At 37.9% G+C, this 25,186-nt stretch overlaps 1 protein-coding gene across 3 annotated transcripts in view; it reads left to right on the plus strand.

Moving 5' to 3' along the window:
* AKAP7 (A kinase (PRKA) anchor protein 7) overlaps positions 1–24,000 on the plus strand; it is a 151,722-nt gene extending 127,722 nt beyond the window's left edge. For all 3 annotated transcript variants that reach the window (XM_011998025.1, XM_011998026.1, XM_011998027.1), the window contains one exon: positions 21,985–24,000. In XM_011998025.1, the coding sequence (XP_011853415.1) occupies positions 21,985–22,181 (197 nt within the window). In that variant the 3' untranslated portion in view covers positions 22,182–24,000. The remainder of the gene's footprint in view (positions 1–21,984) is intronic.
* Positions 24,001–25,186: the final 1,186 nt, after the last annotated feature.

Raw genomic sequence — 25,186 nt, forward strand, 5'->3', positions numbered from 1 at the left:
CAAAAAAAAAAAAAAAAAGATTATTTCAAATTAATGACTTTAAGACCAACAAATATGCTTTAAGATAGAAGTATAACATACAAGTTTGGGCTCAAATACATTGTTGTAACACTTATACACCACATAAAATACCAATTATTGAACTAATGGTGGTAACAGCTGGCGGTTGGTACCAATGAATCCTAGAGGTAGTAAACTAAGGTGTAATGTCTATTGTATTATTGTCTTTATAAAATTTTTATGAAACTATTTTGTCCAAATTTAAGTTTATTTTAAATTAATTTTCTCTAAAATTAGTTTGATAAATTTAACATAAAAATTCATTGAGATGCTGTTATATACCCAGTACTGTCTGTACTTAACCTACTCAACCTCCAGTGTAAAATCAGATTTACAGATTTTACAGACCCTAAAAATATATAGTAAAACTATTAAATTTGAATATTAAAAGACATAAATTGTTTTATGGAGAATCAAGTTCATGAAATATGCATTTTTTCCTGAAAAACTTCAAGCTCATAGCTATTCCTTTGTACTCTGCCTCTGTTGTTCATGTCTTAGTCCTCTGTAAATAAAACATTGTGGGGGGAAATAAAGAAGTAGTTTGTATCATTTGGAATCTAACCAAGAAAATAGAAACTACACCAGTTGTTTTAACAGAGAGAATTTGATGTAGGGAATTAGTTAAGGAAGTTTTGGAGGAATAAAGGGAGGAAAGGCAATACTGAGGGAAAAGATAGTAACTTTTAGGCTGGGTTAACTTATGTGAAGGACCCCCAAGTAGCCGAGACTCAGACCTTTGAGGAGAGGTTACTGTCTGCAAGAAGGTGCCCCAAGAACACAGAATAGGGACCGTCAAAGCTGGGCCTCTGGCTTTTGAGGAAGGGATATTGGCCAACTTTGCTGTTGTCTCTCAGGGAATGCAGTGAGGCTGATACCAGGAGTGAGGGAAAAGATGAAAACTAGAGCCATCTGCTATTGGAACCAGTTGTTGGGGCAATCCTGATGAGAATAATAAATAGCAAAGGGCAAGATCCTGTTCCCTTTGCGCAGCTGTCCGATTTCTCTCTGGCTCCCCCTCTTGACAGAACTTAGCAGATCCAGCTGGCAAAGGAGAAGTAAGTGAGCTGAGTCCCAGCTCCGTTATCATAAACCTGAGTAAGGAAGGGTGGGCTTGGAGCTGAGAGGCAGTGGTTTAATAACCGGCACATCGTTGTTGGCTACATTTTGGCACTATCTTTTTTCCCCGTTGTTCCAAGGTAAGCATTTTGTTTATGCCAATGTTCTTATTTCTTTTGGGACAAAAACCAGTAACCATATTTTAAGATGTATTTTTCACAATAAAATTCCATAATTTTTTACAAAGTATGTAAATATATGACCACTTCAAAAGAAATAATTTTTAAAGAAAGATATATTACAATAATTCAAGTTGTTAATAAGACGTTTCCAAGGAAAACTCTCACCTAGATCAATTCAACAAACTTAAAAAGAGCAAATCATTTAAAAACTAATCTTTCAATAGTTTTGAACATTCTTTAAAAATAATTTCTTCTTTCTAAGTTTGTTAACCACATGTTCTGCAATGTTATAGTATTTTTATATTTTTCTAAGCCAGTTCTCTCAATCCATATTAATGATGTCCAGTGTCAATCTATGATATAGGGAGAGGTTAGCAAATTAGGTTGGAGTTAAACCTGCAGCCAGGTGGAGATTAGCATTTGAGAATAATAAGCTGTGTTCTCACGGCTTCAGGTTTAAAGGGGTTCAAAGGCTCAGATGTCAGGAGGCCAAAGCAGTGGCTGGAATATTCTGAAGTCTGAGGAGTTCTTAGACAAATCTGAGAACTAGTCAGCAGACACAGAAAAGGGTAGTAGAGCCAAAGCAGTGAGAGGATAGATGCCCGGAAGTGGCATACATCAAGGCAAATCTGTTCTAGTTTTTATTCAGAGGGGAATTTTAATGGCTCACCTATGCAAACAACATGAAAGGGGTAGAGATCAGCCTTGAGACCAACTTATGGACACCACCTCTCCGTCTCTTCTTTCAGCTTCTGTTCTCAGCCTCTTAGGTTCCCTTGCCGGTAGGGCTCTGGCTTCCAGAAGCTTCTGTGTCCTCACTCTCTCCGGCTTTACCCAGTGATGGGGATATGACTTCCAGCATTTCTGGAGAACACTGTTACTACTTGACATTCAAGGAGAATGAGTTTCCCTCTCCTCATTCCCTTACATGAAATCTGAGTAAAGGTACAGGTTGTAAACTGCACAACCTGTGAGGCAGTATACACATTGAAGACATTGTAATTTGTGTGTTATGGTGTAAAGTGCCTTTCTATAGAAACAAAAGCTGCTGTTGTGAAAATTCCCCAGAAGATGGAAATGAAGTGTCTTAAGGAAGGGTCACTTCTTAAAAGATCCATGCAGAGCATCATATGGACCTGTGGTAGCTCTGGATCAACAGCCCTACTGGAGCCGGAGAGAATGTGAGAGGAGCAGTTACCCAAGGGGACAGGTGCAGTGGATACTCTTATAAGAGAAGGGTGGAGGGTAGGTAAGGAAGGGATTTGGGGCAGACCGTTGTAAAGTGGATGTGGCCTAGAGCCCTGGAGTGGGGCGGCGATGGAGTAGCCACTCTGATCTAAGCTACTGTGGTGTGTGCTTTGGGCTCTTGGCAATGAGAACCACCGTTCATCGCATTTCACTCTGAATTTTGAGAAGCTCAGAACCCAAAATTTGGCTGTGGGGATTTGCACCTCATGATTTGTATTTCCCCCTGTTCTTTACTTGCTATTATAATTTATGTTTCCTTTGGGTCCTGATTTTTACTCAGAGTGTATCTTTGGCTCTATTTTTTATGCCATTAATTATATCCAATCTTTTGGGGATTTAATCAAAAAGGAATGACTGGATGGAAAGCAGCCCTGTGACTGAAAGTATGTATTGATTGTATGAGGAAGGTGAGAGCAAAGCTGAGACCGTGGATGATTGTGGCGTTTACCACAAGTGCTTAACACGTGTTCTCAGGTAGATAGTACTTGGAAAGTTGCATATAAACTCAGCTTGATTGGTGCATCTAGAAACAAAACCATATGTATCACACTATTTCTGCTGTGGTCTGTTTTTATGTCTGCTGGAAGCCTTTTGCAAGCATAACTAGGAGTAGCTCTTCTCTTTGCCTATCATGTAATATCATTTAGTAGCAAAAGAACATAAATGTTAGCTGTATAGAACAGTGCATAAAATTATTTTTTACAGTTATTTCAACATTGTTTCAATAAATATATTGTATGAAGTGGGTAAGTTTCCCATATTATGTTTGCTTACTGAGATGTTTATCAGGAAGATCATAAATAAATAGTCTTATAACCTTCTAACTTGAAAGAGAGTCACAGTGTCTCTTTCATTTAAATCAAAATGGTGATAATAATAGCTATGTTAGGCCATTTTTGTATTGCCATCAAGGAATACCTGAGACTGAGTAATTTATAAAGAAAAGAGTTTTCATTGGCTCACAGTTCCGCACTCTGAACAGGAAACATGGTGCTAGCATCTGCTTCTGGTGAGGGCCTCAGGAAGCTTTTACTCATGGCGGAAGGTGAAGTGGGAGCAGGCACATCATATGGCAAGAGCAGGAGCAAGAGAGAGACTGGGGAGAAGTGCCACATTCTTAAACAACCAAGTCTCACATGAACTTAGGGTGTGAACTCACTCATTATCATGAGGACAGCACAAGGCCATTTATGAGAGATCTGCCTCATGACCCAAATACCCCTATCAGGCCCCACCTTCAACACTGGAGACTATATTCCAATATGAGGTTTGGAGGGGACCAACATCTAAGCCATATTAATAGCTCATTTTATTGATTGCTATACTATAGGCCATGCATGATGCTAAGTGCTTTGTGTTATTTTCTTTCTTTTTCTTTCTTTCATTCTTTCTCTTTCTTTTCTTTTCTTTTCCTTTCTTTTCTTTTCTTTTCTTTTCTTTTCTTTTCTTTTCTTTTCTTTTCTTTTCTTTTCTTTTCTTTCTGACAGAGTCTTGCTCTGTTGCCCAGGATGGAGTGCAGTGGCGCAATTTCGGCTCGCTGCAACTTCTGCCCCCCGGGTTCAAGCGATTCTCATGCCTCAGCCTCCTGAGTAACTGGGATTACAGGCATGTGCCAACACACCCAGCTAATTTTTGTATTTTTAGTAGAGATGGGGTTTCGCCATGTTGGCCAGCCTGATCTCAAACTCCTGACCTCAGGTGATCTGCCTGCCTCGGCTCCCCAAAGTGCTGGGATTTCAGGCGGCTTTGTATTATTTTCTTACTTAATTTTCACAGCAGCCCTGTGGTATAGAACTGTTTTCCCTGGCTTACAAAATAAAGTGGGCCATAGAGGGGCTGAGCAACTTTCACAGGGATACCGAACAGGGAGTTGGGGAGCTAGGATTCCAGCCCAGGTAATCCTGACCCTATAACTCAAGAGAAAGCACTATAAATAGTTTCTGATTAGCAGTCTCATTTTAGAAGAAAAAAATTACAGAAGGTATCATAGAAATACAGTTCCATTTGTCAGATGCGGAACAGCATTATGGTTTATAATGGCGAAAGTGTGATGTTTTGGAGCCACATAGGTCTACATTTCACTTTGTCAGTTTTTAGTTTTGTAGACTTGGGCGAGTCTCGTGGCTTCTCTGACTCTTGTTTGTCAAGGAGTGACAATAGAAAGCTTTTTGACTTCAGTGTGTGGGGGAAAAACGCAGGCACATAGTAGATGCGTAGTATGATGTAGGTTCATTATTTCTAAAAGGATCCATACATATAATTGTCACAAGTAAGTAAAGAAATAATACGTGTTGGAAAATACAAGTGTGCAGAGTTTGGGGGCTTAATGGGCAGGGCACTAGGTCTTGGAAGCAGCTGGTGGTGAAAGAACACAGCCTCTCACCTCCAGAGATCCTGGGAAGAGACCCTCAGCAGCCACAGTGGGGCCAACTCTGGCTTACTCTTCTGGAAGGAACAGTGGGACATTGTAGAGGACAAGACTGGGATTGTCTCTGACCTCCTCCTTCTAATCATCATGTAGCTTCCCTACTTTCCCTACAGAAATTAATCTTGCCTTTATGGTGGCCTGTGGGGGAAGTCCAGCATGCTAGTGACTGTTCTTACTCCACCCTGGTACATCTGCGCTTGTTCCCCACAGAGAACTGAAATTCCTTTGCCTGGGAGCAGTTCGTGCACATGTGGAGATCAAGAGCTTGAGAAGCAATGTCAACTGATGGGTCAAATTAATTTATATTTACATGTCATCAGTGTACTATTACTCAACAAGTTTCAATGCTAGTTTCACTTCCTACAGTAAGAATTTACATATTCAAAGAAGTTTAATGAACAGTAGACATCACCAAAGAGAACTTTAAAACAATTTAGTTTTTGTCTGAATACTTTTTGGAGCCTCTTGTAAATTGATAATCGTAGGCCACTGAGAAAAGAAATATCCTAAATTACTTTCTTCAGTCATTCTTCATGAAGCTAAAGCAATAAATTTATGAAGTCTCCAAGCTTCAGGTTTTTTTTTTTAACAGTGTGCTCTGTCTCTCTGTTCATTTTTATGATATTTCTAGAAAGATTGGCCAAAGATGACCCTATCTCTTGATTTTGTTTTAATGATTAATCAACTTCAAGTTCTCTTTAGCATCACACTCTCTCTATTTGACCCATTATTATTACTTTTATAATTCCTGATACACTTGATTGACAGATTGATTAGTATTAACAAGCAAGATGTACTGACCAAATATTTCTGTGTACCTGGAGTTTCATGTTCAGACTTCAAAGCGAAACAGTGGCAGTTAAACCTATTTTATGTTTGTTAGCTGAATAATTAGATAGAAAAATTCACAGAGTAAACCATATTCTACACACTCATCTAAAAAGCGTTTGGTTTAGGATTAGTCAGCTGAGTTAAAGATTGCAGAGCTAATTTTGAATAATTTAAAAAAATATTATGAAAAAATATTTTAATATAATGTTTTCACCCTGTGATGTTTAAAGTATTTGTGATGCTCTTGGTCACTTTGTAGTTTTGTTTACATTTTAGGCCCGCTCGCTAAGCATAATGACTGGATATTGGCACCAAAGATAAAATGAAGCAGCATCACTAGTCAGTGACATATCTTATGTTTTCCCATGAAATAATAGGAATGTTCTGAGACCGAAGCTTGCATTTTATAACATGAGCAGTTTTCTGAAAGTCGAATTTTCTTTAACATTATACTTCACAGGTTGAAATAAGCAACCTTGAAGACAAGCCTTAGGAATTTGTATATGTCTCAGAATCTGGAAGTGCAATTTGATCATAGTAGGTGCTTGAGAAATAGTTGATATGTAGACTCCTTAGTGTGTCCCCCTGAAGCCTTCAGATTCACTCCCTTTCATATATTTCCAGCCTCATCATTCTCCTCTCACCCACCTCATCAGTTACTTACCAGAGCAAGTTCTGCTGCTATAAAACAAGCCAAGCTGGTCTTAACTCTCTCTTGTGGCATTTCTTCCCTGGCCCACCTGAGAGATATTCATTCTATCCGATCCAGCTCAAACATCACCTCCTGCATGACACTTTTTGAAATATTTTCCCCTAGATGGAATTCACCACTGTCTTACTTTGTGTTCCCTTCTATATCATACATCTTTCCTTGAGAGCATTCATGATCTCTTATTTATTTAATATATTTCTACCTGTACTGAATTGCAGGTTTCCTGAAGGCAGGGCCCACGTCAGATTCATTTCTGTATTTATAGCACGATGCTTATCACAGAAGAGGATGCTCAGTGAATACTTTGGGAAAGATGAAAGCATGGGAAGGAAGGAAGGGAAGAAGGGAGAAAGGGAGGGAGAACTTGTATTTATTTGAAGGAAGGGAGGGAGGGAGGAAGTAATTGTATTGCATTAATCAGTACCATTATTTAGTATTGGACATTTCAAGCTGAGAATGAAATCTTCTCAATTTTCTGTTTTCTAATTGACCAATCATTAAATTATGTGCTGTTTCTCACATAATATTTCTCTCTTGTATACTTTCATTTTCCCAGGATGAGAGCACTGTGAAGTATATCTGCCTGGGGGTAGGTGTCTTGGATGAACTAAGCTTCCTAATTCCTAGTGAGGGAATTATCAGTTTCCATCACTACTACTATGTGATCATAGGCAATTTATACAAGTCTCATTGTTCCTACCTGCAAATGGGAAGAATGACACTTAATTTACCTCTTAAGGTTTCTGTGATAACCAAATGAAATAATGTTTCTGAAAACACTTTGGAAAGTATGAAGTGTTACCTGAACAAGTGGAAAAAAGTGTTCCTGTTACTGCTGTTAGTGAGTTGGCATCATGGGAATTTTCTCAGCCTGCGAAACCTTCTGATTTTGGTGGGTCCTTACTGCTTAAAAAAGAGGTAAAGTGATATCTGCAACTTATGATTTATTTTACTAGATTACATTAATGGCAACATTTATTCTGCCAACCTACATTGGTGAACGTTGCCTTCAGAACAGGAAAGTGACCTTATTTCTGCTCAAATCAATTCCTAGCCTAGGATAATCAGCCTCTAAAGAAAAGTCTGTATTCTCATGAGCAGGTGTGTTGGCCAAATAGGTAAAAATTAATTTCAGTTAGTCATGCTTCTAAGTTTTATTTAATGCTCTCTTAAAATACATGGTAAGAAATTACATGAATGTAATAATATTTAGATTCTAAGGAGTCCTTCATTTTCTGATTTCCTTGTTTTTCTACAAAAGCATGATTATTTCAAAATTTATGCTTTTGACATGTTTGAAACTATATTTATTTCTTCTCTGTCATAAGTATAATTTTTCAATGATAGCCATACTTCTGCTGACACTCCTGTGGACCAGGAATTGTGTTTGGAATGCGTACTACTTTTTTTTTTGGAAACAGAGTCTCACTCACTCTTTCCCCCAAGCTGGAGTGTAGTGGCCTGATCTCGGCCCACTTCAACCTTCGCCTCCTGGGTTCAAGCAATTCTCCTGCTTCAGCTTCCCTAGTAGCTGGGATTACAGGCATGTGCCACCATGCCTGGCTAATTTTTGTATTTTTAGTGGAGACAAGGTTTCACCATGTTGGCCAGGCTGGTCTCGAACTCCTGACTTCAGGTGATCCACCAAGTGCTGGGATTATAGGCGTGAGCCACTGTGCCCGGTCTGGAATGCATACTACTTTTATCACTACTCAGAACTGCACTTCTCAATCAGTTTTGCACAAAATGACTTGGAGTGGTCTTGAGCAACCAGTCAGGGATCTTGAGGCATCCCCACATTCCAACCTGAACAAATATAGGAACCAAAATTCAGGGAGGAAACCACCATGGTTACCATACAGTAGAAAACAATTTATGATATGGAATAGCAAATGGGAACCTACAAACAAGACAAGGCAAACCCAGTCAGCAAAATAAACTGCCATGAGCATCGTGCCCCTCTGAAAGAGATTTAAACAACAGAGTAAGGGTGATCACATGTCAGTCAGAATATTGGGTACCAACTTAGTTTGTACTCTCTGAGCAGATTGGAGCACATGATACCTGTCTGATATACTGAAGGGGAGAACTAAAACAATTTATTTGAGTCGTATTTATGCCCAGAAACCACCCCAGTCTATTTCAGTGGAAATTATTTTTCCTATTTTGGTATGAAGCACACAGAAAAATATGATTCAGAAGGAAAGCAACTGAGAATCTGAGGCCTGCAGCTGTGAGAGATTACAGATATTACAGTTGAGATGTGTCAAAACAGGGGCTGAGAAAGCCATCATCATTACCAGCCACATGCTAATTGCAGAGTGACAGGGCACTAGTCCATTCATCCAGTTCACAGGTTGATCCCAATAGAGGCTGAACTTTTCCCTCATCAGAGGGAATACATTGTTCCTAATAATGTTTTTTCATTGAGGTATAATTTACATACAGTAATATTCACTGTGTATAAGTCTGTCAGTTGTAATCAGCACAGAGTCATAGCACCACAGTCTAGACTGTGAACAGTTCCATCACTCTCCAAAATTCTCTCATGCCCTTTTATAGTCAATACTTCCTGTTACAGCTACCCCTGGAAACCGCTGGTTTGTCTGCAGTTAGTTTTTCCTTTTCCAGAAAGTCATATAAATGAAATCATATAGCATGTAACCCTTTGAATCTAGTTTATTTCACACAACATGTTTTAGATTCATCTGTATTGTTGCCTGTATCAGTATTTCATTACTTTGTACTGAGTACTAATGCATTGCATGGATTTACCACAGCTTATTGATTCATTCCCCAGTTGAAGAGTATTTGAGTTGTAGTCTGGGATAATTATGAATAAAGCTACTACAAACATTCATGTATAGGTGTTTATGTGAGTATGTGCTTTCATTTTCTTTGATTTCAAGTCTAGCTAGAAATAGATTAATGGTTTGCATTGTAAGAATATGGTCAACTTTTTATAAGAAGTTTCTAAACTGTTTTTACCAAGTGGCTATTACCATTTTTGCATTTCCACCAGCAATAGGAGTTCCAGTTGCTTCACATCTTCACCAACACTTAGTATTGTCTATCTTTTTAATTGACAGTCATGTTGTCAGGTGAGTAGTAGTGTCTCATTGTGACTTTAGTTTGTATTTCCCTGATGACTAAAAATGTTGAGTGTCTTTTTACATGTTTATCAACCATCTGTATATCTTATTTTGTGAAAAAAAACTTGTCAGTTCCTTTGGCCATTTTTGTATTTGGTTGCTTTTCTTCCTATTAAGTAGTAAGAGTTCTTTTTGTTTTCTTGCTATAAGTTCCTTAATAGATAAATTTTGCAAATATTTTCTCCCAGGCTGTGGGTTGCCTTTTGTTTTCTAACAGGGTCCTAAAAAGAGCAAAGGTTTTACATTTTGATGAAGTTCAATTTACCTCTTTTTTAAAAGTTTGTGCTTTTGTTGTCCTGTTTAATAAATCTTTGCCAAATCCAAGGTCACTAAGAAGTTCTTCTGTGTTTTCTTCTAGACAGCTTATACTTATAAAGCTCTCATATTAGGTCTCTGATTCATTTTAATTTTTATATTGGTGTGAGATAAGAGTTGAGGTTTTTTATTTTGCATATGGATATGTAATTATTCTAGTACCATTCCTTGCAAAGATTATTCTTTTTTAATTGCCTTCGCTCCTTTGTTGAAAATTAATTGGCCATACGTGTGTGAGTCTAGTTGTGGATTTTTGTTTTGTTTTATTATCTATATGTCTATACTTATGCCAATACCACACTGTCTCTATTTCTGTAGCTTCAAAGTAAGTCTTGAAATCAGGAAGTGTAAGTCTTCTAATTGTGTTCTTCTTGTTAAAAACTTTTTGGCTTTTCGAGTTCCTTTACATTTTCATAAAATTTTATTTTTTAAAGAGATGGAATCTTGCTCTGTTGCCCAGGCTGGAGTGCAGTGGTGCCATCATAGTTCACTGCAACCTTGGTTTTTTTTTTTTTTTTTTTTAAACCAAATACTATTCATTATTTACAAAATACATGATGATCATAAGAGAACATTTTACAAATTACAAATGGGAAAAGTACAGGGAAAAGTAGAGACACATGAGTCAAATGACAGGATAACCGTTCATATGGAGTCTGTTTAGAATAAAGTTCTCTTTTAAAGTCAGACAAGGCCACGAATAGGTACATAGATGTGTAAAAAATGCTAGTTACTTTGAAATACACCTCTACCAAAAAGTAGAAAAGCATTGTTGTGTGTCTAATGTGTCCTAAACTAAATTACATATAGTTCCAGTGTTGCCACAGTGCAACCATTGCTTTTAGTCAGGGATCTGTGAGCGACTTGATTCCTGTCACTGAAAGAGCAAAGCCCCAGGACTGGTGAACTTCCCTGCCTTCCATAAGGGTTTGTTCAGTGACTTTGGAATGTGGTATCAAAAATCCCATTCACTTCTGCCACAGGTTCCCTCAGAACAGACACTACAGCCTCATCACTGGCGTTCAGATTCCACACAAAGAATTTATTCAACAATTCGCCATCTTTTAGCTCAGAAATATTTTGGCTAAGTTCAGAAATATTTTGGCTCAAGCTATCCTCCTGCCTCAGCCTTCCAAGTAACTGGGACTACAGGCACATGCCACCATGCCTGGCTGATTTTTTAATTTTTTGTAGAGGTGGGGTCTTGCTATGTTGCCCAGGTTGATCTGGAACTTTTGGCCTCAAGTGAACCTCCCGCCTTGGTCTTCCAAAGTTCTGGGATTACAAGTGTGAGCCCCTGCACCCAGCCTCATGTAAATTTAAAGTCAACTTACCAATTTTTATTTTAAAAAGCCTTGTTGGGTTTAATAGATACTGATTTGGATCTACAGAGCAACTGGGGGAGCACTGACATCTTTTGATCCATGACTATAGTTTATTTCTCTATTTAGGTTTTAATTTCTCTCAGGAAGTTTTATAGTTGTCAGTATACAGGTGTTGCATACATTTTATTGAATTACTCTAAGTATTTAATCTTTTATGCTATTAAAATCACTTTTTAAATTTCAATTTTCAGTTATTTGTGGATAGTATAGGAAATACAGTTTTTTAAATACAGTGGTTGTATCCTGTGGCCTTGCTAAACACATTTTTGTAGAATCCTTAGATTTACGGATAGATGAAGATGTAATTTGCAAATGAAGACAATTTTACTACTTCTTTTTTGATGAAGAGGTTTTTATTCTTTTCCTTGCCTACTTCTACTGGCTGAGACTTTCAATATAATGCTGAGCAGCAGTGGTGAGAGCAGACATTTTTATCTTGTTCCTGATTTTAGGGGGAAATAATTCAGACTTTTGCCAGTAAGTCTGAAGTTAGCTGACCAGTAAAGTATGCAGTTAGCTGGTGGTTTTCATAGGGGCCCTTTTGGCCTAAGGATATTTCTTTCTGTTTCTAGTTTGCTAAGAGTGTTTATCATGAGTGAGTATGAATTTTGTTAAATTTCTTTGAATTTTGTTAAATTCCTTTTCTGAATGTATTTAAATGATCATATTTGCTTATTTAGTTTTTGGTATAGAAATTATATAGACCAGTTTTCAAATGTTAATTTATTCTTGCATTTCTAGAATAAACCTCTCTTAGTTTGTGTCTTATCGTTTTTATATATTGCTATACTGATTTGGTAAAATTTTCTTAAGGATTTTTGTGTCTCTGTGAAGAATATTGGTCTGTAATTTTATCTTTTCACTTTGTCTGGTGTAGGTAATTGGGTGTTCCCTATTCTATTTTCTGGAAGAGTATGGATTGGTAAAATTTCTTCCTAAATATTTGGTAGAATTTACTAATAATGGAGCCATCTGGGCTACTTTGTTGAAAGATTTTTAACTATACTCTCAATTGTTAAATTAAGTAGAGAGCTATTCAAGTTACCTATTTCTTCTTGAATGCAATTGGATAGTTTGTGTCTTTTAAGGAATTTGCCCATTTCATCTAGTTTGTTGCATCTCTTCACATACAATTGTTTATATTTCCTGATTATCCTCTTAATGTTTGTATAATTGATAGTGATGTTTCCACCCCCACTCCTGATATTGGCAATATACATCTTGTATTTTTTTGTTCCTGATCAGTCTGGATACAGCTTTATCAATTTTATAGATTTTTTTTCAAAGGATTAGCCTTTGGTTTCACTGATGTTCTCTACTGTTTATCTGTTTTCTATTTCATTCTGCTACTATTTTTATTGTTTCCTTCTTTCTGCTTACTTTGGGGTTAACTGGATCCTCTCTTCCTATGTTCTTAATGTGGTAGCTTTGATAACTGACTTGAGACCTTTTCTTATTTTCTAATATAAGCACTTAGTGGTACAAAGTACAGCTTTAGCTGCATTCCACAAATTTGGTATGTTTTGTTTTAATTTACATTCAGTTAAATATTTTCTAATTCCTCTTTTGGTTTCATCTTTGATTCATGGATTATTTAGAAATATTGTTTAAATATAAATAACTAAAGGATTCTCAGGGTATCTTTCTGTTACTGATTTCTTATTTGAATCCATTGTGGATCAAAAACATGCATTGGATGAGTTCAGTATTTTTAACTATTGAGTCTTATTTTATGGCTTAGAATGTGATCTCTCTTGGCAAACGTTTTCTATACACTAAAAAGAAAGTGTGTTCTGCTGGGTGGAGGGTTCTATAATTTTCAGCTAGGTGGATTTGGTTAGTACTGTAGTTCATGTCTTCTGTATTTTCACAGCATTTCTGTTTTATCAACTTTTGAGAATGGTCTCGAAATCTCAAACTGTAATTGTGTATCATCTATCAACCTTTTAGTTCTATCAGTTTTTGCTTCAGGTGCTTTGATGCTCTTGTTATGAGACATATATGCATTTAGGATTTTTACACCCTCTTGAAGAATTGATTCCCTCATTATTATGTAATATCTCTTCCAGGTACTACTTTTTCTGAAATCTGCTTTGCCTGATATTGATTCTTTAGCTTTCTTTCCATTAGCATTAGTGTGGCATATCTTTTTCTGTATTAGTAACTTTAACCTTCCTGTCTCTTCATATTTGAATTGGATTTTTTTTGGTAGACATCATAGTTGATTATGATTTTTTAATCCAAATCAACAATCTCTGACTGTTCATTGGTGTGTCTAGGCCATTTTATGTTTTATACGATTATCAATATGAGTGTGTTTAAATCTCCCACCTTGCTAGTTGTTTTCTACTTGTCTCATCTGTTCTTTGCTGCTTTTTCTCCTCTTTTACTGCCTTATTTTTTATTAAGGAGTTTTATTACTCCATTTTATCTCCATTATTGGCTTATTTACTGTGCCTCTTTTTGTTTTTACTTTAGTGGTTACTGTAGGGTTTTAAAATACACATCTGCCTTCAAATGATATTATGCCACTTCATGTTTAACAGAAGAACCTTACAGTTATTTGCATTTTCCCCCTCCCAATCTTTGTGTGCTATTGTTGCCATAAGTTTTATTTCTACATATTTAATAATACCCACTTAAAACAGTTCTTTCTCTTTTAAAGAAATTAAAAATGAGAAAAAGTCTTTTATTTTTACTTACATATGTACAGTTTTTGGTTCTCTCTTTGTCTTTGAGTAGATCTAAATTTCTGTCTAGTATCATTTTCCTTCTGCCTCAGGTTTTTTTCTTTGACATTTCTTCTAGTGCTGGTCAGCTGATGATGAATTCATTTAACATTTGTATGTCTGAAAAAGTCATCCTTCACCCTCATTTTTGAAAGATAATGTTTTTGGGTAAAGAATTCTTTGTTGCCTTTTCTTTTTCTTTTGGTACTTTAAAATGTTGCACTGTTGTCTTCTGCATTGTTTCTGATGAGTAAGTCTGCTGTCGTTCTTGTCTTCATTTCTCTGTATATGATGCTTCTTTTTTCTTTGGCTGTTTTAAGATTTTCTTTTAATACTGTTTTTCAGAAATTTGATCATGATATTCCTTGGTGTGATTTTCTTCACATTTCTTGTACTTCATATTTCTTCTCAAGAATCACATTTCTTGGATTCTTTGAGCTTCTCGATATGTAGTATCAAGAAACTCAAAGGGTATGTAATTTTTGTGGAATTTCAAACATTTTTGGCCATTATTTCTGCATTCATTTTCTGCACTCCCCCTGTCTTTTCTTATCTTCCTTCCCTAATTAAAATGGTGCCATGGTTTAGTATTCCTATTTAACTCTTGTTGTAATATGTACTTCACTTTCCTACTGCATCTACCATGGTTCACATCCTCATTGTTTCTCTTTCTGTCTGTTGCAAAACCTCCCTCTATTGTTTTTAGAGATGTGGTCTCACTATGTTGCCCAGACTGGACTTAAACTATTGGGCTCAAGCAAGCCTCCTGCGTAGCTGGGACTACAGGTGCATGCCACCGCACCCAGCTCTCTGCCCCATATGTGCCCCTCTTCAGTCCATAGCATGGTACATAGGTCCCTTTATCCCTACCTGTTTTCTAGCTTTCTTTCCCCCGAAGCCATCCTCACCTCACCCATGACTCTCTGAACTCTTTGTCCTGGCAATATGGAATACTTCCAGTACTCCAATGCATCATGCTTTCTCATGCTTCTGTGCACATACTTATGCCCTTCTTATGTCTGGAAACCTCCCTACCCCTCCATCATCCCTGCCTCCATGCCTGGAAACTCTTATTCATTGACCTGAAATGCCTTTCCTTTAAAACTTACCTTTTTATCCCATCCCAACTTCACTAGACCTTGAGTGTATTCTGTTATAGCACTTCACCTATAGTTTTGCAATCATTATTGCAATTCTAGGTCATCCTCCTAGACTGACTTGTGTGTGGTCAGAGACTGTATCTTATTCATTTTTACATACTTAATAGCGGTACATAATAGATGCTTACTAAAGTGTTCCTTGAACAAACAAATAATTGGCATTTAGCAGGTATTGGGCATATTATTTTTAAAATAAGTTCAACTCAGATTTAATCATAACCTACATTTTGAGAGCCTAGCCTGCTATGTTTCAGGCACCATTTTAGGTACTTCTCATACATTATATTTAATCCTTATAACATCAATGCAATGTATATATTGTCATCCCCATGATACCCCAACTTTAGTTTAGAGAGGTCACGGACAAGGTTGTGCAGATAGAAAACGCCAAAATTTGATTTCAAACTTGAAGGTATATTTTGCTTTTCTCTCCTTGCAAACAACATTAGGAGTTCTGTCATATCACCATCAGTATTTTCTAAGATTTCCAGTAAGAAATGACAGCTATCTGAAGAAATTGTATAGGTAGCAATGAGAATCATAATATAGAGTCAGAGAACTGATGTCACAGACTGACAGAGAAAAGTCTCTAAGGGGCTGTTCTGGGATATCAGGAAATGGTAAGCAGGAGGGTTCTTAGGTAGGCTGCGTGGCCTACAAACATCCATCACATGTCTGCCACCATCTTTGATGTGACCATATGAGGAGCCATGTGGAGGGCACAAGTCATAGGGATCATCCTGAACCATGTGGTTTGGGGATTCCTACAAAGATGTGTGGATCAAGGGACTGGCTTCAGGCAGCATCTTGGGGAACAGCGGAAAGAAATGAAGACTCTGAATGTGCCAGCACCTGCTGTGTTTACAAAAGGCCTGAAGGGTTCATAACATTTGTCGTTATGACACTTTGGCTGAGACTGGAATCACCACCCCAGCCCACTCGGACTGGAAGCCAAATGCCTGTTGAGACTTTATCTCCCCTTTGTTTCTTCTCCCAAGGCTACTCTTGATTTTCAGTTTAGCTGCATTCCACCCCTACCATCCCCAGTGTAAAAATGATGAGGGTGGGGTTGGGTGGAGGGACATACAGTGTAGTGGTCTCTAAAACCCCTGTGGGGATGTCCTTTTGTACATACAGCAACATCATTTTTATATTTATTCTGTGCTACTGAATCTAGAATACACCTTACAAAGGCATGGTTCCTTCCCTTTTGAAATTTATATTATAGAAAAGGTTTTAAAATACAGTTTTAGTGTTTTAATTATAAAATTTTCTGGTGTGTATATGTTGGGGGTGAGTTTTGGTTTTTGGCGAGAGGAGGGAGGTGTATTTGCAGGAACTCTGTTTCCTGGGGTACTGCAGCTAATACTTTTGGCAAATAAGGGTTCCAGGACAGTGTCAGTTGAAATGTACAGTTGAGGATGATTCCTGATCTGTCCTTCCTCACATCACTTGCAGGTAGTGTGCAAGGCAGCTGAGTGTGCCATCCTAACTTTTTGAATAGCCTACAGATCTATATTTAGTGCTTCTTTTTAGTTAGATGGACCAATGAAAAGGTAAGCTCAGTTAAAAAAAAAAAAATCCACTTCTAACCCTTATGCATTGGGAACAGGAAGTTCCAGTGAAGGGGAGGATGTTTAGGAAGCCTTCGTTCAGATACCAAATGAAGTTTTTGATAGTTAGGATGTGAGCAAGTGAGAGCTTTTAATGTTTTCATGTTTAGTGTTTGAATGTTATTATTTTAACATGGTTGCACTCTATCTTGTATTGTAATGAACATTTTTCTTTGTTCCCTTTTCCAAAAAATTAGCCTGATTTGTTCTTTCAGGACAAATGGGCCCCTAGATATTGGCAGTGGGTAGGGTGTGGTGATGGTTTCTGGAGCCCTTCCTGTGACGTCAGTTAAGCTGTGTTGGGTCAACTCACACATAAGACCAGCTGAAGCACATTAATGTTGACCTTCAGTTTTCTCAGTAGGTGTAAAATATTTTTGCTACCACAAAGGAGTTATTTATTTTCTTTTCAGTAACCACAGATATAAATTCCATCCCTGTATTGATTTGGTATCAGAGATCTCAGGTTAATATAAACAAAATGGAATCATAGGTACAAACCCTGGGCGAATGATGCCACAACTCCTACAGAAAGTGGAATTGCTTACTTGAAGTTGATTGAAAAGTTTCTTAAGTCTGTATTTTTAGGGCCAGTGCTGTGTTTGGTGTGCTTAAAAGAGTTTTCTTGACCGTTCTTTTATATTTTTACTATTCTCCTAAGAAAATGATCAAGGATATTCTGGGGGATTTCTAGAGTAACAGTGTCAAAGACAAAGGCTATTAATCTGTCATTTTATTAGATAGGATATTAAGTAACCCTGTAGTCCAAAAAAGAATATTCCTATCAAGAGTGTGTTGCTTACATTGGCAATATTTTTTATATGTACTTCTGTTGGAATATCAAAAGACAATTTGTATATGTTACACTAGCATGTTGAACTGCCATTGTTGAAGGAGCTACAGTTAAAATGAGTGTAGCCATTTATCTGAGAACTCAGAGAGACAGATACTTGTCAGGTAGTTGGCAGAAGAAAAATACAGCATAATTCTAATCTTAAGATCCGTGTTTTTAATTAATATGAATTAAGTCTGCTAAAAGTGGGAACACAAATGAGATCTCACAGGAATGAAAATGTCTATTTTTTGAATTGCTGCATTATTGCGGGGCTCTGTGATAAGCCTTCCTGTAGACTCACCCCTGGGCTAATGGTCATAGTCTGAGGATACTTTATGGAAATCATAAAGGGAGGCCAGAGTCCAGGACAGTTTTAGAAGATTGGCTTGTAAATTTATTGTTCTGATTGGTTGGTTAGCTAGTTAGTTACTATAGGTAGCTAATATTTGTCCCATAGGTCAGATATTTTGTCTTACTGACCAGGTTCATCAAGTGAAGTGGAGGTAGATTTTTCACATGGATATTTAAATGATTCCAGAGTTCTCTGCTCATGTTTTAAATTTAGTATTAAATTTAAATTTCTGGTCATTCGCGTGCTGTCCTTATAGGAAGATAGAAGCATTTCTAAATGTTGCTATTGCTTTCAAGGACTTCAATCATCAATTCACTTGACTAACAAAATGTATTGAGCTCTTATTGTGATGAGTAATTGGTGTCCTATGTTAGCAGAGGGAGAGATAACTGAGAAGCCGAGGATATAATTTCTATACTCAAGACTGTCTTTAGCAGAGCAGATACTGAATCAGTAATGTTGAATAAGTACATTAATAAATAATTCTCATAATTTGTAAAGAAATTAAGAAAAAAACCCAGTAGGATGTTGTTTTGCTCACTGCTTTGTATCCTTATAGATCTTCAGTACACAATTGTTCAATGAATGACCAAAAGGCCATGTACTGTACATGCAGTGAGAGTTATTAGAGTCCAGTGGAGGCTCATCAGTTACAGCTAGGATAGTGCATTAATCCATTCTTGCATTGCTATAAAGAAATACCTGAAACTGGGTAATTTATAAAGAAAAGAGGTTTAGTTGGCTCATGGTTCCACAGGCTGTACAGGAAGCATGGCTGGGGAGGCCTCAGGAAACTTACAATCATGACAGAAGGTGAAGGGGAAGCAGGCATATCTTATATGGCCACAGCAGGAGGAAGAAAAGAGGGCGATCTCTTTTCAAACAACCGGATCTCATGAGCACTCACTCACTATCATGAGAACAGCAAGGGGGAAACACACCTCTGTGATCGTTACCTCCCACCAGGTCCTTCCCCCAGCATTGGGGATTACAGTTCTGCAGGAGATTGGGTGGGGACACAAATTCAAACTATATTAGCTAACCAGGAAAGGCTTCATGGAGTAGATGGGATTCTAATTGCTGAAAGAGAGGGAGGGTCGTCTCGAAATTGGAAATGGTGTGGAAGCCTCTGAGGAGATGTTGGAAGCTGACAGTGGAGGTGTGCAGTGGTGGGCCATCAGGCTAGAAAGGCAAATTTTGGAAAGGCTTGACAGACAGACATTTCCCTGTAAAGAGTGAAAGAGATGTTTTAGAAATAATAATCTAGAGGTTTTATACCAGGCGCATTGAAGATGGGAGAAATCATGAAGCACAATTGACAAAGCTTGGTAATTAAGGGGGGTAATGAGGGAAAGGAAGGCATCAAAGATGGCTACAATCTTGTTTTGAGCTTGACTGCCTCGAATAATAGTAACAGCATAAACGAAAATAAGATGTCAGAAGGGAAAATTCACTTTTTTTTCTTCTTTTTTGAGATGGAGTCTCACTGTGTCGCCAGGCTGTAGTGTAGTCACGCGATCTTGGCTCCCTGCAACCTCTGCCTCCTGGGTTCAAGTGGTTCTCCTGCCTCAGCGTCCTGAGTAGCTGGGACTACAGGTGCATGCTGCCACGCCCAGCTAATTTTTATATTTTTAGTAGAGACGGGGTTTCACCATGTTGGCCAGGATGGTCTCAATTTCTTGACCTCGTGATCCACCTGCCTCAGCCTCCCAAAGTGTTGGGATTACAGTCATGAGCCACCGTGCCTGGCCAAAACTGGCTTTTTGTAGGAAGATTCTTGTGTTTAAGATAATAGGAGGCCAGACTTGGTGGCTTAAAAGTCTCTACTAAATTAGCTGGTGTGGCGGCAGGCACCTGTAGTCCCAGCTACTTGAGAGGCTGAGGCAGGAGAATGTCGTGAACCCGGGAGGCGGAGCTTGCAGTGAGCGGAGATTGTGCCACTGCACTCCAGCCTGGGCGACAGAGCAATACTCTGTCTCAAAAAAAAAAAAAAAAAAAAGATAATAGAGACACTTCACTGTGGACTAGTAGAAATCACAGAATCATGAAACATTAGACCCCAAAGGGATTTGGAAGTTGAGCCATTTATTAGACTCATATTCAACCGTCATCTTGCTGATGAGAAAGCTGACTGGATTCAGGAACAGCCCCCAGGGTGCAATGTCTGGCCTTGATACAGAGCACAAGTAGGATGGCAGATGTAGACAGTCATTTACACTGTAGTGTTTTGGAGGGTACTTAAAAAGTATTCCGTCATTCGCAGTTGGAGTTTTCCCTTTTAAATGGGAAGAGTCATTATAGAAACAGTTCCACATTCATTTGGAGATATTGTCTATAGAGTATAAACACCGTGTTATAAGGTTGAAATAAAATCCCTAAATATTAGGCAATATATTCATTAACTCTGATAAACAAAAAGTCTTAACTTGCCGCCCAAAATGACGTTAGCAATGAATTTCTTTACTTTAATAGTAAATACATTATCTATGAATTTCTTTACTTTAATAGTATTATTTAGCAAGTTATATTTAGTTATTACTGAGTTGACATTTACTCAATTCTAAACATATTTTGCACTGCAGGTGTTCTATCTTGGACTTCTGATCATGGGTCTGGGCTGCCATATTGCCGTATTTGAGGAGAAGGCAGTTGCTAAGGGTTCCCACTATTAGTGTTTCTAGATGGGTCTTCTCCCACCCTCCCTTCTGCTTGGGATGTTGCCAGGAATGAAGGGGATGGTTATAAGCACGGTTGGTCTTGATGGGTGTTACGTACAAGTAGGGGGCTCTGAAACAAGGTTGGGGGCCCGTTCTCACCCTTGGCCTACCTGCTTCTGTTCTTCAATCCCTATTATATGTGAGTATGGGAAGTAGTGTCCATCTTCCAGCTCACACCCTTTGTATCTGCCTGTCCCAGACCCAGAGATGGAAGTGCAACACTGACTTTGTCTTCTGGAACCCATGAGTAGTCTTCCAAAACTGAGCCGATTTTAATATGCAAGCATCCTGTGACTTCTTTGCCTCCAACCTTGTTCTTTCCTGGGTCCCCAGCTCGATGGGAGGAGAGTGAGCACTGAATGGTCATTCTCTTCCTTGTCTCCCTTAACTGGGGAAGGAGCCCCTTAGTTCCTTTCCACAGTTAAGGGAGACAAGAAAGAGAATGACTGGGAAATGTCTACCATGAGAATAGTTGGAAACCAGCTCTTTTAGAGTAAAACAAAAGATGGAATAATTACACCCGGATCATTACTATCAGGGAAGTAAAATGACCATAAAATATTTACATCTAGTAATGTACCATTATGATCCTAATTTTTCTTTGAAGAATTTCCTATTTCTTAAATTGCAGTGATAGCACTGGAATTAAAAAGAATATTAATCTTACAAGCTTATTTTAAACCAATTCCTAGTGGTAGTGACTGCCTTTATCTTCATGGCAGCACTGAGCATTTATTAACAACCAACCTATAGGCCAAGCACTTTTAAATTAGTGATCTTAAGTAATGAGATGTTGGGGAAATCTTGACGACCTGATATTTGATATTGGAGAATGAGAAGCAGACATAGGTCTACTTAGTGTGAATTCACATGTCTGAGACTTCATGTGGTGGGGACATGGACGTTAGTAGTAATCAGCCTTGGATGAGAGAACAGAAATTCACATATAAATGGGAAACATCCCGCATTGGTAGGTAGAGCTTGTCTAGATTGGGACTAATGAACTACTTTTTAATCTGAAGCCTTCAGGAATAGACAGGCTTCTGCTTCCGCAAATACCCAATGAAAAGCCAACCCACTGTTCTTGAATTTATAGATCCAATTTACACTTGCTCTTTTTAACTAATGGAACTAGCCGGCCCCTGCATGCCAAGTTTCTATGGCAATGTGATCTCAGTGACCTCTCTTCTCTATTGTGGAATGTAGGTGAAAAGAACAGAGGGGAGCCCGATGACGCTGAACTAGTAAGGCTCAGTAAAAGGCTGGTGGAGAACGCGGTGCTCAAGGCTGTCCAGCAGTATCTGGAGGAAACACAGAATAAAAACAAGCCAGGGGAGGGGAGCTCTGTGAAAACTGAAGCAGCTGATCGGAATGGCAATGACAATGAGAACAACAGGAAATGAGGCCAGAACGCAGGCCCCCATGTCTCTGTGCAAAGCCTCCCTCCTCCCCTCTGCTGAGTCTAGGGACTGACTTGCAGCGTGCTGTTTAAGTTTCTCTGGTCCAATCTGTGGAGATTGCCTAATACTTTCATGATCGATGTGTTTGCATTTCTGAAACACAACAGAAGAAAAACGGAGTGCTGGGACTGGCAGAGGAAACTAATTGATGAAAGAAGAATGGCCCAAGTTTTGCTCGCCCTCAGCCATGCACAAGGGAGAGGGAACTTTTGGTTATGCCTCCTGGACACAAATTAAAGGCCGTGAAAGAGGCCTTGCCATCAATGGAATACTGCCATTTATATTGCTTAGCAGGGCATTTGACTACTTTATCTGAGGCCAGAACTCTCACACACAGCTATCAAGTGCTAAGTTTAAAATAATCACTGTTGAAATTGTCATTTGTACAATTAGTCCATAATGTTTCATTTTTGTCCTAAGTGTGCTGTTGCTATGCAGTGATCTTTATTTATAGTAAATTATGTTTCATGTAAATGATATATTTTTGGTGAAATGCAACCTTTTCTATAAAATGTGGGCAACATTTTAAAGTTTTTTTAAATCCTATTTTGATAAGTCAGTATGCCATATTTAATGAAATGTATTATATAATTTTTTTTTCTTAGGCAAGAAACCTATTGGAATTCGAGACTTAATTAATGAAGCTTTGCATCGAGAAACGATGGGTCTGAAGTCCAAAGTGAAACAGATAAAGGAATTTTTATTAAAGCCTGAGACTCAGGCCAAAATTAGGAGGGAACTTTTTGAAGAAAGACTTATTAACAACAGTAATCCAGCAAATGACGTTGATTTCAGCACAACTTTGACATAAGCTGTACATTGTGATTGTGACAACATAGCTTATGAAATCTTTCCAGCTTATTAAGTAGCTCTTTGGTAAACACCAAAGAAGTTTCTGATAGTGTCTGCACAACAGCAAACCAACATTTGGTGAGGAATTAGCAATTTCTTGCCAAAGAAAACTGATTCTGCCCTATTATTTTTTGAGCTACACTTGTGTTTTAGAATGTCTGTTTCTGTAATATTGAGAGTCATTTTATAGAAATGATTTCTTAATTATAGCTATTGTGAGATATTCCTCGGGTCCTTGCAGAAAAAGAAAATACAGACTGTGAACAAATCATTCACAGACAAATAGAATAAAACAGAGCCAACAACAGTATTTTAAGGGTCACTTGCCTCCTGTTGACATGATTGTTGCTACATCAAAAGAAGCATTGTCCAGGTGTGTCTACATCTAGTGTTACTTTTAATGAGAATTTGAATGTTTATTGAACAATAGTACTTGAATGAACATTTATAAATGTAATTATTGCAATCACTGGTTAAGAATGTTTTATATAACCTTATAATATTTTTCACTGATCAAAATGTAGTTTTGCTTTTTCGTTTCTTAAGGAATACATGTGTGGGATTTTTATTTTTTACATTTCTGAAGATAAGCTCCAGGTCTTACCGTATCCCGTGTCATCTGAATTTGTTTGCGCTGCTTCTGTTTTGAAGAGCATTCTTGAAAACTTCCCCTGGTGTGATGACTGTTGGTAACAGCTTTTTCTATAGTCATTGCAAAACTGCTGCTACCAATAGATCATGATGGAGGGGGAAATCACTGGAGATCAACTATGTGAAATCACTTCAAATATAAAATCCAGTTTACTCATGGATTTTAGCTATTTTTTCACTGGGTAAATTATACAACATTTATTTACAAATGAGTTTATGCATTTTCATGGCTCTTAATAAACATATTGTTTTCCCTTGTTGCCTTTCCTCATTTCTTTTTTTCACTCTTGAGAGTAGCTGGATCTATGTTGGTATAACGAAGTCCTAAATAGGAGTTCCGAGAGTTTCAGTGTTGCTTCACCTTCATGTTCCTGTCCTTCATGCTAAGATAGCACAGTTGTTAAAGCACCTTTAACTTCACCCTTTAAAATGATATCAAGTCAGTCAGCTTCACAGAGAATTAACAACAGAACCTTGAATTCAAAGAAAATCTAAATAGCATCTTATACACAGCTAAGAATGTGTCACTGGTGTGACATCCTAGCAAAGATGAAAAGTGGAGATCCATCCAGGTGCAGAATCCTGGGAGCTGTTTGCCATGAAACCCCTTTCAGTGGTAGAGGGCTTGACTGTTTGTAACTGGCTTCTTTAAGTAAATCCTTAAGGTGGAAAGCAAAGATAGTTTTGGCCTTGCCTTGTTTTTCAAACAAGGAAACAGACTCCAAGAGGTGGCATGCCTTATCCAGGGCCCCACTGCTATCAGGGAACTGGACTTGAACTGTCACCCAGGGCTCTATGGCTCTATGTCAATGCCCCCGTGTTATCCTTACCACCCCATAATCTAAGTTAACAGTATTTCTGGAGAGAAGGCACTTCTCAGCATGTATCTACAAATATCCTCTGGGAGCAATTCCCAATCCATCTAGATAATTTGAAAGGCTGAAATAGTATATACATTTTGCAATCTGGGGTATATGTCTTATTGTTACTTTAGTTTAAAATCATGATTTTTGTTAAATACTAAGTCCCAGATTGTGTGCCAGGTGATTTAGGCTCATGATTAAATTTCTTCCCTTCAGTGACCCTATTAGGAAGTAATTAGTACTTTTACAGATTAGGAAACCGGGGCCCTGTGTGGTTAAATAGCCCAAGGTTATAAAGCTAATAAAGGTAAGGCCAAATTTAAACTGCGATCTTTTCTAATTCAAAGTCAACACTTTTTCCAAAATGCAGCGGTTCTTCTCTCCACCAAGTACGATATATTTGACAAATTAAAGAAGTGTAAGAAAAGGAAAGTCACTTTCTTTTGACTATACCAGCTTGCTTGCAGCCCTAAATTTCTTTGAACATATATGAGAGTGATCAGCTGATGTGATAGAACTGAAAAATCACCCAGACACTTAATATAGGGATTAAGGATTCTCATCCTTCTCAATGAAATCTCC

This window comes from Mandrillus leucophaeus, unplaced genomic scaffold, assembly GCF_000951045.1.
Source record: "Mandrillus leucophaeus isolate KB7577 unplaced genomic scaffold, Mleu.le_1.0 Scaffold552, whole genome shotgun sequence".
Lineage (NCBI taxonomy): Eukaryota > Metazoa > Chordata > Mammalia > Primates > Cercopithecidae > Mandrillus > Mandrillus leucophaeus.